Source organism: Pomacea canaliculata, linkage group LG6 (genome assembly GCF_003073045.1).
Source record: "Pomacea canaliculata isolate SZHN2017 linkage group LG6, ASM307304v1, whole genome shotgun sequence".
Lineage (NCBI taxonomy): Eukaryota > Metazoa > Mollusca > Gastropoda > Architaenioglossa > Ampullariidae > Pomacea > Pomacea canaliculata.
The window spans coordinates 11879488-11895926 of record NC_037595.1 but is presented as its reverse complement, the minus strand read 5'-3'; the positions used below and the strand labels follow the sequence as shown (position 1 = coordinate 11895926).

The 16439-nt window shown below is 43.2% G+C and overlaps 1 protein-coding gene across 1 annotated transcript in view; it reads right to left on the bottom strand.

Moving 5' to 3' along the window:
• LOC112566642 overlaps positions 1-12192 on the bottom strand; it is a 42544-nt gene extending 30352 nt beyond the window's left edge. The window contains exon 1 of the mRNA XM_025242919.1: positions 11104-12192. Coding sequence (XP_025098704.1) covers positions 11104-11168 — 65 coding nt within the window. The 5' untranslated portion in view covers positions 11169-12192. The remainder of the gene's footprint in view (positions 1-11103) is intronic.
• Positions 12193-16439: the final 4247 nt, after the last annotated feature.

Here is a 16439-nt window from a genome sequence, read left to right as displayed (position 1 = left end):
GCAGAGTCCAGGGAAACCTCAACCCAGCTCTTTGTCTATCTGCCTACTCCCAGTGAGTCAGGCGCTGCTCCTCTCTGGATTGTCTCCCCATTCTCCCCATTTTTTGTCTCCCCAACCCATCTCCCCCAACGATCAGTATCTGCAGGTCACCATAGCTGTCGTCAGCTGGTACTCGTCCAGAGATGACTGATGAGAGGAAATATACTGGTACCTGTGGCTAATTCAGCTTAGATGTCTCGTCGTAATTGTTGTCCTCATCGGAACATTGCTCGCATCATTAACAGCAGCTCCATCCACAATAGACGCCATGACGGACGCCCAGCTCCGTTTCCACCACTTGTTTTTTAGTTTTTCCAAAGCGAATTTTGCCAGCTGCTACCATCAAATGATATGTCGAGAAATCGGAGAGCAGGTTAAACTAATAGTGAACACGTGGCATTTACTAGTCTAGGCCAAGACCAGTACATACGCACTCTCATCCATCGGCTTACCTGCATCCACACCTGAGTATGTCAAAGAAAAGAGAGACAGAAGTGAGAAGTAAGTGTGTGTGTGTGTGCCTGCATGCGTGCGTGCGAGGCTGTGAGTATGAACAGTTTTATAATGATACTGGAAACCTGTAATGACTTTTAGCCACAGAAAAATGGAGTAAAACACAGTGACAGAATGTTCCAGGGTTTTTTTTCTACTTTTTCCTAATTTTTTCTTCTTCAATTTCTACCGTTTATATTATCTCTCCATTTCTCGTCTTCTCTCAGAAATGAAAGATATATGGTACAGGTAGGTACTTGAATTTCGATTTAGCGATTTCTGCAATAATTTACATAGACTGTGTTATGTACCCGGGTCATAATAGTCTGAAGTCTACTTCCATCCCAGAGCTCGGGAGGCAATGAAAGGTGTTGCTAAAAATCTTGTGTGTCATGGCACGCGCTGAGGGAGAAATACACGCACCACCCAACAATCAAGTCGTACCTCACACAATCAATCCACCAGCCATTCAATCATGCATCATGCAGACATCCACCCGTGTATCTTCTCTTTTTATCTATACGCAAACATGCGGACAGGAATGACTGATGAATTGATGCACCGATAAGAGGACATGTAGTGACAGACAGACAGACAGACAGACAGACAGACAGACGGGCGGGCGGGCGGGCGGGGGTCGGGCGGGTGGGCGGGCGGGCGGACGAACGGACGGACGGACGGACGGACGGACGGACGGACGGACGGACGGACTGTAAAAACAATGCTTTAAAAAAACTTATCCATTTATCTCAATGACGATTGGTTTACCAATGCACTTCGCAGCACTTTCATCCCTCGCGAGGCCAAATTAACATAACTCATTTTCATTAGGACCCAAGCAACCTTCGACGTTTGTCCGCGGCGGATTATGAAGCAGCGCCGTCTCCAGAATCCCCCCTTGCTGATTAATTCCCCCTTTCTGCCCCAATCGACTCGCTGCTTTTTTTAAGCTATGGATTCCCTTTGTCCAGGTATTGCAGGTTCGGTCTTCATCCTATCAGCCCGCCCTCAAACCTCCAAACCCCGACCGTCTGCTACAACCGCCCGGCTGTTGTCTTCTCGCAATCCCTCATTTGATCTTCCGCTTCAGCAGTTTGGCCTGCCTTCCTCAGAAGCCAGCCTGGGATGTCAACAGTTCTCCACAAAAAAAAAAAAAAAAAAAAGAAAAGAAAAAGAAAAAACCCATTGGACTTAGTCATCGTTGTTCCAGTCACTCTTTCCTTTCGCGATATATGATCAACAAGGTGTCATTGTCATTGTCATTGTCGTTGTCGTTGTCGTCTTCGTTCGTCTCATTTTTTTCTCGCGATGGGGAAAGGGGAAAGGAGGAAATGGTGTTTGTCGTCTTTGTGGTTAGTGTTCATTGCAAGACGTTGTCTTCGTCGTCAATAGTTGCAAATCGCTGATGACGACTTGACGATTCTCTAGTCTTATGGAGTTTTTTAAAATTATTTTTTTTTTACTTTCGAGAGCGTGTCTGCCTGATCTTACTGAAAAATAATGTGCGTGAATTGTATCTGCTACATTAAACAAACTTTTTTTCAAAATTAATGTCTCGTGTGTAGTCTTCATTCAAACGGATTAGGAAAAGAAAAGGATTGCAGAGAACAAAATTGAGTATCGTGTTATTACAGTGTAATAACAACAGGGTAGATGAAATATCGGTAAGGACATATAACATTTTCACTATAACATAGTCCATGTACTGTATTTTATACCTTTCGCCGAATTTGAAAGGAATGAGGGTTGCGTTCAGAATTAAGAACAGGTATTCGTTCATATTCATGAAGTGGAATCTATTTAATAATATAGTGATACAAGTGATTATGATGTCTTCATCGGATTATCTCCTACAACGTGCATCAAGAGGTCAAAATGTCAGAAGTCAAAAAGAGCATTGTAAAAATGTAGCTTCGTGAGTTATTTTTCTGCCTTTGGTATTCTTTGCTACCTTCTTCCAGTTAATTACACTGCATGTGACTGGAAGAAAATATATACATTTCTTTTTTGCTTGAAAATTATAATAAGAAGATTTGTGAAGATTACTCATTCGTGGAAGTATCACAATTTTTCACTCTAAAGAAAAGGGATGAACCTTCAAGGTGCATACCGATTTAGCAATAAATAAAACGAAATAAAATAAACAAAACAAAACGACAGGAACGGAGGAGCAATTGAGCTGCTACTAATAGTCGAAGATCACCCAAACGCACAAACTGTCCCGAGCAATGGAGACAATGAACGTTTGTTCAATAGGATTATGTGCCCCTGTCAATTAGATTACAACCAGACGAGGGCCTTACGCGGGCCGCCCCAAAGCTCTTTGAACTGCGGTGACAAAAGATCCGCGTTTTGTGACGTCAGACCTACCGACGCTAAGCGGCTTTAGCTCAGCCACCCCCGGCCCCCGCGACACCGTTGTTTCAGCACCAGAACGAGGCTCTGGGGGGGACAAGTAGGACACAACCTCGAGGGGAAGGGGGGCTGGTGACCGAGCTTGGTGACCGACCAGGGAATAGCGTGCCGGTCAGGTACCAGAGCCGGTCATCCTCTTCGTTACCATGACGACCGCTGTGGTGGATTTCGTATCCCTTCCCTCCCCTGTCCTCCTTCCTCCCCAACTTTCCCCTCTTCGTACTTCATGACCGGCGGGCGTTCGTTGGAGGAGGTCAGTTGCTGGCATTTGGTTGATATGCTTGGAGGACGGTCACGTGACTGTCTTGTTTTTGACACGCACGTTGTATGTATGTGTGTGTGTGTGCGCGCGCGCGCATGCGCGAGTGATGACCCAGGAACGAGAAGAAGCTGGTGAACAGATGGGGATGGTCAGAAGATAAGCAGCAGGACCACCTCGATTACCGAAGGATAAGGCAACGGGACCCCTAACGGAAGCTCACACTTTCGTATCGAGGTCTCGCGAGATGGAGATGACTGGAATGAGGCGGATGTTGGAGAAAAGCTACCTGACAGGAACTACACAGGTAGCAGCACCTGTAAGCGCCAGAAGGAACTATGGGATATCGATTCAAATACCTTGCGGACTAATGGAGTCTCAATGTAAGACTATACATCGCGGAATCACAAAGGATATTATATAGTATCATAACGATCAGTGCTGGCATCCTTTATAAAAAAAATATTGCCGTGCTTAAATGGTGAAATTGCTCGTGCATAAACATCATTTATGTGTTTTCCATTATGTGTTTGTTGAAAAGGGCATTATGGGATAGACGCAGTGCCAAGACAGATGAGATAGTGTGTGTGTGCGTGCATGCGCGTGTGTGAGGAGCATAACTGTACGTGTTTATGTGTGCGTGCAGAAGTGCTGGTGGAAGAAAGGATGGGGAATGGCTGGCATAACTGGGGACGGGACAACAGGCAGCGGAATCAGCTCAGCCTGTGAGCTGGCTTGATGTTGTGAGCTCCTATCTATCAACAGTCTCGTTTCGCGCAACATTAGCCCCCACAACAAGCCGCCTAGTCACCATCCATTATCTCATGATTTTCTGCTTCATGGCCTGTCTGCCTTCACGGACCCTGACATGCCACTCGCCCGGTGCTCAACATTCTGTGCATGTTCTTGTACTATTCACGATTACCAGCAAACATATATTTGCTTCACAAAACGCGGCAGTGAAAATCTTTCTTTTTTCTTTCTTTTATTCCTTTTTTAAGGCATTCGTTCATTTTTTGTTCGTTTGGTTGTTCGTTCGTTTATTTGTTCATTTGTTCATTCGTTCGTTTGCTTATTATTTTGTTCGTTTGGTCCTCCATTCTCTTTTCTGCTTTCTCGCATTTTTTTCTGATTTCTGATTAATGTATCCTTACTATCGCACCCTCAGTTCTTCTCTCAGCAATTCCACAAATTTCTCTCTCTCTCTTTCTTTCTCTTTCTCTCTCTCTCTCTCACAGCCACATAATTTTAAAGAATTAATGCCATAAACTTTCATGTAGATATTCCTGACGATAGGAACATTCCTCTAAATAGGAATTAATAACTACCACCGATGTATACATTTAACCTACTGCTATCTCTTATGTCTTACTCTCTATTGTAAGTCTGGTGGTTTCCTCTTCTCCTTTTTTTTTTTTTTTTTTTTGTTTTATTAAACACAAGTTCTATGTAAAAACTTTGCCAAGCTCGGTCAAAAGTTCGCCACGTTTGTTCAGGTTTAAACTTATTTGTGAAAAGATTACAGTATGGGCAAGATAGCAGGCTTAACAGCATCAAGGAGAGCTGAGTGAAAATATACGAGAGAAATTATGTTACAGACACAGCGGCAATATTCGGAATCATAACAACCTCTTTATTTCGTATAATGACAACAAAAACAAGAAAACAATAGCAGGCAAAACAATAACAAAAACGGTTTTACAAAGTAACAACAATTACAGAGAAAGTTTTGTAAATAGTTTTTGCATTACTTTCTTGATTGATTGACTGAAACGCGCTCTTCCACTAATAATTGGAATATTAGAATGTTAATTAATTATGCCGTCGTATATTATGTATCAGTGACAAATAATGGCCATGACACATGTCTGCTTTTTGTATTAACACATTTATTTGTGGTACTATATGGCATTGTGCAGATAAATATTTTCTTCCTCAGTGTTGTGAGGTTTATTTGCTGGCTGATGATGTTTATTAAAATTATTTACAGACGCGCGCACGCACACACACATACACACAAGCTGCACATTTTCCCGTTTTCTAACTGCTGTGGCCCAGACGGTTAAGTTTCGGCCATTGGATGTTACATGTGAGTCTGTGGGTGATCTCACTGCCCTGTAATTATGCAAACTATTAAATACATGGCTACTGCGGTGCCACACGTGCCTCTGCCCACAATAATAAAATCTGACATCATGCACAACAAAAACTCAATATCAATGGCCTGGCCTCGCACACTAATACAGACCTGGCCTTACAAAAAGAAGATATTGCACAAGAAATACGTGAAATCAAGATGGAGCTGGTCACGTGATGACACAACACAAGAACACACGGGTTAGCAAGAATAACAAAAACGAGAACTCGGTAGCTGACTAGATGTTCAGCAGCGAGCCATGGCGCACAATACAATACAATACAATACAATGCACAATACAATACAACACAATATGTCATAGCACATGGCAGGACCAAAGCCCATACAGAATGGCAAGGTGTTCATCATATTGGAGATCAATGTCCGAACTAATATATCACTGATGAAAACATCTCTAAAATGTTCAGTATTTTTTTTAAAATTATTTTTAGTCTCGACGAGCACAGGGTTGTTTGTTGTATTATATAAAACTTGGTTTTAAAATCTATTTTATTGTTTGCGAATCCGAAACGAGGAATATTTTATGAACAGCCTCCGAATAGTGAAAAAGTAAGTACCGTACACCTTTCAAATATTATGCTTTAAGAGAAACGATGTTATATACTGCGTTCATTACAAGAAACATTTCGAAGAAAGTATGGTATACATCTCGCATTCTTGGGAGAATCTACCGGCTATATATAGGTTGAATCATACAAACGTTTTTCAATATATTACGTGTGTACGTGTCGCATATTACACCTTAATCGGAGGAAAAAATACGTATTGTGTACACCACATAATGCGACTGTTTTAGAATAAAATAAGTGTAAGTGTAAGCCTCACTTACGGCTGTCCTTGCAAAGTGCCGAAGCATCAAACCGCCCAAGTACCCCAAAGTTTCCGTGTATTGACAAATGTATTAGCACAAGTCTGGATTTGTTGCAGTATGTTGACCAAAGTTCACAGGTCACAACGTTCGTCCCCAAAACCAACGGCTTCCTGTGACAATTACACACAAGTCTGCCATGCTCCGATGATGGTCAAGGGATGAGGCAAAGTTCTGTATACACCCCATAATCTGAACATGAAGTGGAAGGAGTTGTGTTCGCTTTCCATAGTACGAACGTTCGAGAACAATGTTGGTTCAGTGAACGCTCGGTATAATATGAACTTGATGATAAAAGCGGGTACAATGGACAGGTTCTTGGAGGTGGACAACAATCGGCAACAGTTCGCAACAAGACCCACGTTCGCCCGCGGCGGCTAAATAAAGATGCATGTGCAGATAGCGAGTTGCGGGTTGCGTGTGCACGCTGTTCGTCGGCACGTGCATCATCGGTGCAGTCGATGTCGACCTCCGGGCGGAAGGAGATAATCTTGAAATTTGACGACCTGCGTAACGGTCAGACGGCGTTCAGAATCCCTGAAGAGCGAGGTGACATGTTCACTACCTGGCACAGGTGAGTGAGCGCTCACACGTACACGCACGTACACACAAAGCAGGAGAGAGAGAGAGTGAGACTTTGTGAGAGAGAGAGAGAGTGAGACTTCACACCTTTGATGTCATGGACACGGGGGAGGGTCGAGCCTAGTATCAACAAATTAAAGCCGCAATATGTAAGAATGGGCATTTTCATCTTGTTTCAGTTCCAGACCACGAGGCACTTGACATCTTTAATGTCATCGACTTCGTTTAGATGACAGAAGGTAGGTGTAAACATAGTATTGACAAAAGAAAGCAACTAATAAGAAGGGATATTTTCGCTGCATTCCAATCCGAGAGTAAATTTATGATCATCAGACACGAAATAAATAATTAAGGAATGAATGAAAGAAAAAAAGAAAGAATGAACTAAATTTTTAAGCCATTGGTTCATCACAAGGAGCATTAAAAAAGGAAAGTACATACAGCAAGACAAAAAACTTCATAAATAGCATCAAATCATATTATTAAAAGATAAAATATGTTGCCCTTTAGCCAGCATAAAAAGGAAATAACCATAGAGAGAGAGAGAGAATCGTATTGAACTGTAGTCTTGATGCCATTGATCCGAAAGGAAGAAAGGAAGAAAGATGATCATACATTTCAAACGAGCAGACAGATGGATTCATATTCCGGCACGGATCAAAGTTGCGGAAATTCTTACACCTCAAAAGCAAGTTGTGTTTTTTGTATTATTTACATCTGCTTTGAGATATTTGGTCAGTAAACAACATGTTGTGCTATGGCATCAATTGTGAAGAGCCTATCAATCATTGATGACATGACTGCAACCATCAATTTCTGTAATTCGCCGACACGTGTTGCTTAATAAATGTTCCCGTTGTGAAAATAAATGTCTATCTACGAAAATCATCGAGTGTTCATATAATTTATTAAAGCTCTTAAGAAAGGTAATTTTATTATCGTTATTCTTTCGCTTTCATCTGTTTACCACTTAGAAGCATTTAAACTTTTAATTCACTGCGTGCTACCAAAATCGCTTTTTAAAAAAGGAAACTTTGTCTACCTGCTAAACAGTTCTACAATACTCTTCTCTGCTACTTACCTTGTAAATACGGCTTTTAAAAAAACATGAAAGCTCATTGGAAAACTGATGCTTTTAAAATTGCCTCCTTAATGGTTTGACTGTTAAGAGCAGCCAACAAAAGAAAGAAATTAAAAAAAAAAAAAAAAAAAAAGAAAGAAAGATCAAAGAAGAGGGAGAAGGATAAAGAAAATGTAGAGCTCAATTTATTTTCTGCTTAGACCTTTCCTTCCCTCAAGACACGTGAGCGCTGACCAAACTAGGAATTTTGAAGTGCATGTTTTATCTACTTAAAGATATTTAAAACATGTATGCTATCTAACCTACAAATATGTGATTTACAAGCAACTTTTAAACGATTATTACTGGACATGCCACTACTCATATCTACAGTTTGGAGTATTGAGCATCCCATGTTTTCTAACTCCTCCCCTTACCCTCTCAGAAAGGGTTTGTTTACATCTTACTGAAAATTTCTTAAGATGTCTTCGTCCTTTGTACTTGAATTGTTTTCGTGTATGTGACAATATGGATTGTTTTATCATTCGTTTCGTCAGGTAACTGTATTCAGTTTTGTTTGGTCTCAGAACAGCAATCTGAAAGTCCGCCATATTCAATCTTGATTTTTTTTTTCAGCAAATCGACAAGGGAGATGAAATATATTACTATATATGACTAAATACTATTACTTGAATCATAAGTAACCATAAGTCAACATGAAAATTAAAAATCAACAGTAAGATATCAAATTCCGTTATTATTCGATCCGAGGACAATATGTAAACAAAGGTACATATCCTATGTGTTTACCCTTTCAAATCCCAGCGCGCTTTTCATTCATGTACCGTATTCGGTATCTATATGTAGGTATATGAAGGTTGCATTGCCACTGAAAGGAATGGCAAAAGGATGTCTTAAATGTTTGAAGAAAAAAAAAAAAAGCTTGGCGACAGAAAACAGCTGAGGTGGATCGTACGGATGTTTTTCTCAACACACTAGCTACCCTCCCTTACCTTCCCCTCTCCCCGCCCCCATCACCTCTCCCAACTGCTACCCACAGGACAAAATTATCCGGAAATTATCAGCTTAGGTTCCTGGGTTGTTGGAGGGGGGACAGATTACAACTCGCTACCATTTAAGCTGCCGGGGCTGTCCTGGCTTACTGCTCCTAAGGTAGAGTTCACAGAGCTGCTCTCTGCCGGCTACAGGTAGATAGTCCTCGCGGGGACCAGGTAAACAGACAAAAAGAAAGAAGAAAAGGTGTGGGGATAATACGAGCAGGTGATGCCGTTCTCCTCCATTTTTTTTTTTTTTTTTTTAATGACTCAAGAACCGGATGGAGACAGAACAGGTATCCTCCGCGGCTGTGTACACGTGTATTCCTGGGTACGCGGTGTGTGTGTGTGTGTTTGCTTGTATTCTTTAATACTAACGTAGTTTAATAATTTATAAAATTACGTGGCTATATCCAGTCAACGAAGTTCATTTTTTTAATGTAAAGTTTCTCAAATTTTCAATGTTTAAGTCCTTAAAACGTTTGTACGCAATATATCTCCCATTGTTTTGCTAGCCTCTTAACAAAATGACTGGTGACTTTAAAAAACAAGCAAAAAAGGAAACACGAAATAAATTAGAGAATTTAATCTGAATAATTTTAGTACTATAAAGGATAGGGTTAGTTAAAAGTCAGTTTATGCATGGGAAAACACATGACAAAGTTATTTACTAACATATGCCAAAGTATATGTAGTCTCAGATGCGAACCTAACTATGAAAAGTATTGAAAACACATAAAACTGCTCTCCTTCTGTCGCTCTTTTACAGGGAATAGATGGACCACTCCCTTCACCTCGTGAACTTTTTGAACTCTGCCGCGCGGGTCAAGAAAATTAAGTCAGTGTTTCAAAAGGTTTTGTTCACTCAGGCCACAGTGATCCTTTCACGATAAAGTAATCCTCGACATCAAAACAGACGAAAAAAGAGAGACACCCCAAGTCATGAACTGACATTCTACACTCTGAACAAACTTTTGTCTGAGGGTTTAAATCCCACAATAATGAGATCGATAAATACTTCTGATCATCAAAGGGACTGTCAACGAGCAACAATTTGTTTTAAATGCGCTCGTAATGTTATTCTGTCTTTATTTCCCTCAGTCCATCCTTTCGCGATCTCATGGCATAGTCCTTAGTCATAATTCTAATACCTCAGATATGGTGCACAGAACTATGCACACGCGCAAGCAGACGCAGGTGTGTTTGTGTGTGTGTGTGACTTTAATACGTACCAAAATGATCATTTCATTCGAGTATACTCAACAGTAATTAAAACCGGAATATCGAAGCGGACAATTTGCTTGCACACGTGTTCCGAACCTTACATTTCAGTGAAGTTTATCACTAATAAGTCAGACTTGACGAAACACTAATTTACTAAACGTTGCAAACACTAACGTACAAATAAGCAAATAAATAAACTTGGGGAACCCTACATTTCCCGAGGTTTCTCAAAATAAACAAAACTTGATGAAAAATTTTCCACCAGTAAAATATAATCTAACGCACAAAGATAAATTGGTTGAAAATACTAACAGCCAGTCCGGGTAGGTTCTTCTTTACAAACATAATAAATAATTGCGATAATTATAAGATAACTATATGTATAATGAATACCTATGTTTATTCACATAAAGAATAATCGCGATAGTGAAGATATTAATAGTTACAATGGTATGTCGGTTTACTCATACAATGGCCGTTCGCATTTATGAACATAATGATAGTTGAAGTGAATACTTAAGTTTACTGACACGTGTAATGACTAATAACGATAATGAAGATAACCATAGTAACAATGAGGAAGGTACCAGATATAATTAATAACAGCAATAAGAGAGATCATGATATTCACAAATAGTAACAAAAAGTTTACTCTCACACATGTAATGACTTAATGAAGACAATGAGGAAGCTCACGTGAATAACAAGTGATGATGATAATGATAGCTGCAATGAATTTGCAATAATGAAGATATTGTTACAATGAATAAGTTAGAGAAATGCTTATTGTCGTAGTCGGGTCTATACTTCAACACACTTCAATTTTAGAAGGAAGACACAATAATTTATAAACAGATAGACGGACAGACGTGATGAGACGCGGACAAGCAGACGGACAGATGAGAAGGGTCAGTATTTTCAAGACACACTGCCAGACAGTGCAGGCAATACCTTTTCACTGTTCGTCGACGCCGTTTCGTAGCATACATGGTCTTAATGACCCAGTCCTCAACCATCAATGACCGCTGAGGCGAGAATTCTAGTCCACGTGACCTGTAGAGGCCTTAATCGCCGGCGACGAGCATCTCGATGTCTTGGACGCCATCCGCCGTCGTCAGCTGCCCACCCGCTACACGCAGCCTCCTCACACCACAACGACACGTTGACACGAAAGCTTGGGCCCACATGGGTCGCTCGACTTTCAACTCGTCCTCACCCCACCACCACCACCAAAACTGCCACCACCACCACCACAACAACAACCTCCACCTCCTCTTTACTCCTCCTCGCAAATGGCAGAAATTCACGTGCGTAATGTCAGGGTCTGCCTCCTCCTCTCTTTTGCTCGGGAACACTTCTTGTGGCGACCTTCTTCTACTCCCGAGTTTTCAATTATGGATAGATATTTTTCTGAAACTTATTGGTGTCACACGTGGTGCACAACATCTTGGATTGAAGGGTTGTCTCGGAGGTAGCCCAGCCAGCGGTCGTGAGAAATATGACGAGCCCCCTTCTTGTGACGAGACGTTGCCGAGATCAAAATGTTTGAATGGCCCGGGCAGTCCCCACGAGCGAGTAGCAGGACATGAGAGGCTGAAGGCTGGGCCAGCTAGCATAGCAAGCAGACAATATGATTCATATAGCATTAGTGAAACCCAGTGCCCGTACTCGGAAAGGAAGGTGGGTGGGTGGGGTGGAATTTCTCTCGCTTCTCGAGCCCCGGCACGCGACCTGTCACTCGCCGGCATTGCCGCGACCCATCAGCGCCTTGACCACGCCTCCTTTCCCTGGGGCGACAAACCACGCCCACCACTCCCGTCAACCAGCCAATGAAAGCGCTAGCGGTCTTTAAAAAAAGACATGTAGATGAAAAGGAGGCTGACGGTCTTTCGGCAGCACGATCAAGAACAGGTGACACCGTCTGCTACAAGCTTCGCTTACTGGGAAGAAATATAAACAAGGGTGGATGTATGGAGAGCTTTTGAGAGAAGGGATAAGTTGGCTTGCGCACTTCGTTGGGTCTTTTGCCTTTTTTTTTAAAACAGAAGGTGCGATGAGTGCAAACCGAGAACAGATATTTTCGCATGAAGATTATAACTTGATCCTAGAGAATCCCGACACAGTTTGTCATGGGTGCATTCTTGGGTACACATGAACGGTGCAAAAAAGAAAAAAAAAAGGAGGTGCGCGTACACACATACACACACAAACGCACGTACATGCACACTCTCCAGTCACAGCAGGAAAGAAAGGTCTCTCTGTCGTTCAAGTAAGATTTTCTGAGACATGGCCGAGAAAAAAGGAACAAGAAGTGCGACGAGAACACCGCCAGCGCGAGATAATCACTGGAAACGAGCAAAACTTCCTGAGTCAGGTTTGCACGATCGTTTGCTGGTTTTCGTTCCGCACTTGAAACTGCCCGTAGGGCGTGATCATCCCATAAACTTTACGTGCCCTTTTATGATTGGATGCCAGATGCCAACCCTCACTCAACCCAGTTTACGTCCTTTGACATGACAAGGGAAAAAAAAATTATTTGGAAACCCAAGCGAGACTTTTGCAGAACTCCTCAAAGAAAGACAACTCCTCTAACGCATAACGAGAGGGGGAGTGAGTGAAATGACAACGCCCCTGTCGGTCACATGCACGCGAATATGAGGACCCCACAGGGAGGCGATGTCTCTAAACCATGAAAACAAAAGGATTGAAGGAAATGACTGCAGCCCTCACAGAGAACTCGCGAAAATAAGGGGGCGGCACTTGCAGATGATCTCCCTTGCTGAAGAGTTCAAAGGTTAGCGCTACGATGGCCAACAATTCCGATTTGCTTCGGAATAGTCATATGACAAATACTGATGTCAGAACTTTTATAGACAAATTGATTCTTTAGACAACTCTCTCTCTCCCAATCAATCAAAAAAAAAGAGAGAGAGAGAGAGAGAAAGAGAAAGAAAATAAGGAAGATAGAAGACGAACAATTTTCTTTTTAAAAGTGAGTAATGAATAAACCAAATTAAGATTAACACAAAATGATTTTTAAAAAATCTAATAGTTAAATGATTGACAAGACGACCTCGGCAAAATGCCCCTTTGTAAACCTTCGGAAACCATTGGATTGAAGGTGAGAGCGACGGCCTTCTTGACGTGGTGGACCGGAGCGCCATCTGGCGCCTCGCGTGTCATAACAATAGATAGCAAGTGGGGGCAAATGAGGAAGGAGCGGTGCGCATCATGGCGGCTTCAGTCTCAACGAGACTGCGGCAGATTCGTGCAAATTGATTTCCACGGCCAAAAGAGCGGTGGTAGACTGGAACCAGTTTCTTGATTCCGCACCCAGGAGGCGTCGCGACGGTCGATGGCCAGCTTCCAATCTGCGCGAGACCTTCGGGAGTCTCATTAGGCCTTTAGTTACTGAGCTCCACTCCCACCCGCTTCTTGTACAACAGTACGACGGATGCTGGGAAAATACAGCGAAAACTTTGAAGCTGATCTTGCTGCTGCTGCTGCTGCTGATGATGATGATGTTGGTGTTGGTGTTTGTTGTTGTTCTTGTTGTTTTGTTTAATCAAAAGATGCCTGTTGCCCATTTTTCTCTTAGCTCCACTCCGTCAGTCAGACGTCCCTTGACCAGCACTTGTCGTTGGGGGTGGGGTGTGGCGAGCTTAGGGGTAGACGTGGCAGTTACTGTGACTTGTGGGCGACAGTCAGCAGGTCCTGTACAGGACCACCAGTCCAGTCTTTGACACTCGTGAGCCAGTTCTTCCTCTGACCACCGCGGTGTCGACTACCCTCCAATGTTTCGTGCCGGGTCACATGGCCAAAGAAGACCATTTCACTTGAATGTTGAGAGTCGAGGTTCCTGGTGTCCCACGAGTGTGGCCATCTTACTTCGTACAAAGTCGTTGGTCTTATGTTCTCTGTATGAGATCAGGAACATCCTCCTCGGGCATTTGTCCTCCAACGCCTGGATTCTCCTGTCCTTTTCGGTGAGCAGAGTCCACGTGTCACATCCGTAGACCAGGACCTGCACTACCAGGGATTTGTACAACTTGTACTTGGTAGTCAATCTTATCTTTTGTCTATGTCAGATCCTATCTAGCCTAGCCATTGCCGCTGCTGCTGTCGCGATCCTGAAGCGGATATCATCTGCCATCCTTGGAGAGGGTGGCTCCCAAGTTCTTGAAGCTGTTTACCTCTCCGAGCTGCATCCCATTCATATTAATATCTTCTTCTCCGTTGCCATCGATGATAACTTTGCAGGCAAAGTCAAGCTCGGTCCTCACTTCCTCACCTGCATAGCATCAGAGATCGTCAAGCAGACGCAGAAGATACCGATGAACATCGAAGCAAAACCGACAAAAGGCGACGACGATGACTCAGCACAACACTGTCATTGTCGGTGTCGTCAGGCAGAACGGCCCGTCCGCCCATTCGCTCTCAGCCCAAGCACCAGTGCCCTCCCCTTACCCCACCTACTCATCTCTTTTGCCAGAGAGCAAGTGGGAGGAGGTGCTCCCCCATCCTCTCTCTCGGTGCACTGGCCGTAAATTACAGCTGGCTGAGGCTGCGAGCCTGTGCGCCCCCCAAAGATGGATGGACCGCGTGTTAAGTGGACGCCGCATGGCAGATCGAAGGCGAGGCGGGTAAGGGAGGGTAGTGGGTTGTGGAAGGGGGGAAGATGGGACGCGTGGCCCGATACATTCTTGTCAATACGGTGTGATTAAAAGCAAACTTAAACCTTGTGGGCTTTTACGACAAGCCATCAACGGTAATCACTCAGGCTGTACACGTTCGGCAGGGACGGAGGGACGGTTGGAGAGAGGGAGGAAGAGAGAGAGGACGGTCAGTCAAGACTGCTATCTATTCATTTGATCGGCGCATATTGATGATCAGAGTGCAGGAAACAGTTCTTTCGGGAATCGGTAGACATTTTAGAGTTTCCGGTAAAAGAAAAAAAATTCAGTTCCTCTTTATCTTCACCCTCTTCCACCCGAGTGAAGTGGTGCTGCTCAACAGTATAGTATTACTACTCCAGTATTACTCCTATTTCCATCTTTCTTTTTCACATGTGCATGCTTGTATTACTACAATTATTATTATTATTATTATTATTATTATTATTATTATTATTTCAAGAAGACAGCTCTTCCACAAATCGAGATCTTTGCTTCATCACATCTGTCATCTGCGCTTTCCCTCATGGCACAGGAGGCCCCCACCCGTGACGAGCGGTGAAAATATTGAGATTGTCTGGGCCGACCGTGTTCTTGGTGAAGGAGACGATTGCCAGACGGTGGTGGATGAATCTCAATAAGGCCGGAGTGAAGGTGCCCGTTGTGCTCAGGTGAAAAGGCGATTAACTGGTTTCATTGTCTCCTAATGACGGAACTCTTGAGGGGTGCAACCTCTTCCATCTGGTCGTATGGCGGGATTTCTACTTGGACGACAACAATTCTCTCTCTCTCCCCCTCCCTTACATCTCTCAATTTGTGTATACGTGTGCCTGTGTCTTTCTGCCTGAGATAACACATTTCACATTTATGAAATTTATTTCTGTTAAGTATTTTTCAACATTGCGTCTAAGTCTCGCGAAGACGTGTTTGTGCGAGACTGCTCGTTTCTTTGATTGTTCTTTTTGAGGATTCGTTGTTGTTGTTGTTTTGTTGTTATTTATCTCAAATGTTTGCTAGTATATGAGCATTGCTAGAGCATACCATATCTGAAAAGAAGTATAAGATGCAGAGAAAATGTAATTTTCTTTTCTGAAAAAGAACTGGTGCGAAAATGTCTGTTGGCAGGAAAGTAAAAGTCCTTCAACTCCACTTCAGCAGAACAGAGAAAGGTTTACACGTCCTCAGTCTTGTCTCTCCTCCTCGTCTGACGGTAGAACCAGCATCGGGAGGTGGCCGTTGTGACAACCTGTAAACTTGGCCACCTCTTTCAGTCTCTGGAGTGGTGGATGGGGAGGAGAGACAGACATCCCCCCGGTTCTCCGCCCCTACCCCCTTCCTCTAGTCCCCTCTGGTCCTCTTTCAAAAATGACCCCATTTCACCCCTCACCCCCATTCCTACCCCCACACTTCCTATCCAACTTGTCATTGTCATTAACGCATGGGGCAGCGCCTTCCATCTCCCTCCCCCCGCTCTATGGCGGGGTTGGTGATGCCCTCATCACTGTTGCGGCGCTTGGCGTTTAGTGACACCTCGACTCTCCTCCCTCTCTTACACATACCCACCCTCCCGCGGGATGCTGCACGGCTGCACACATCCGGTCGACGAGGAGTCAA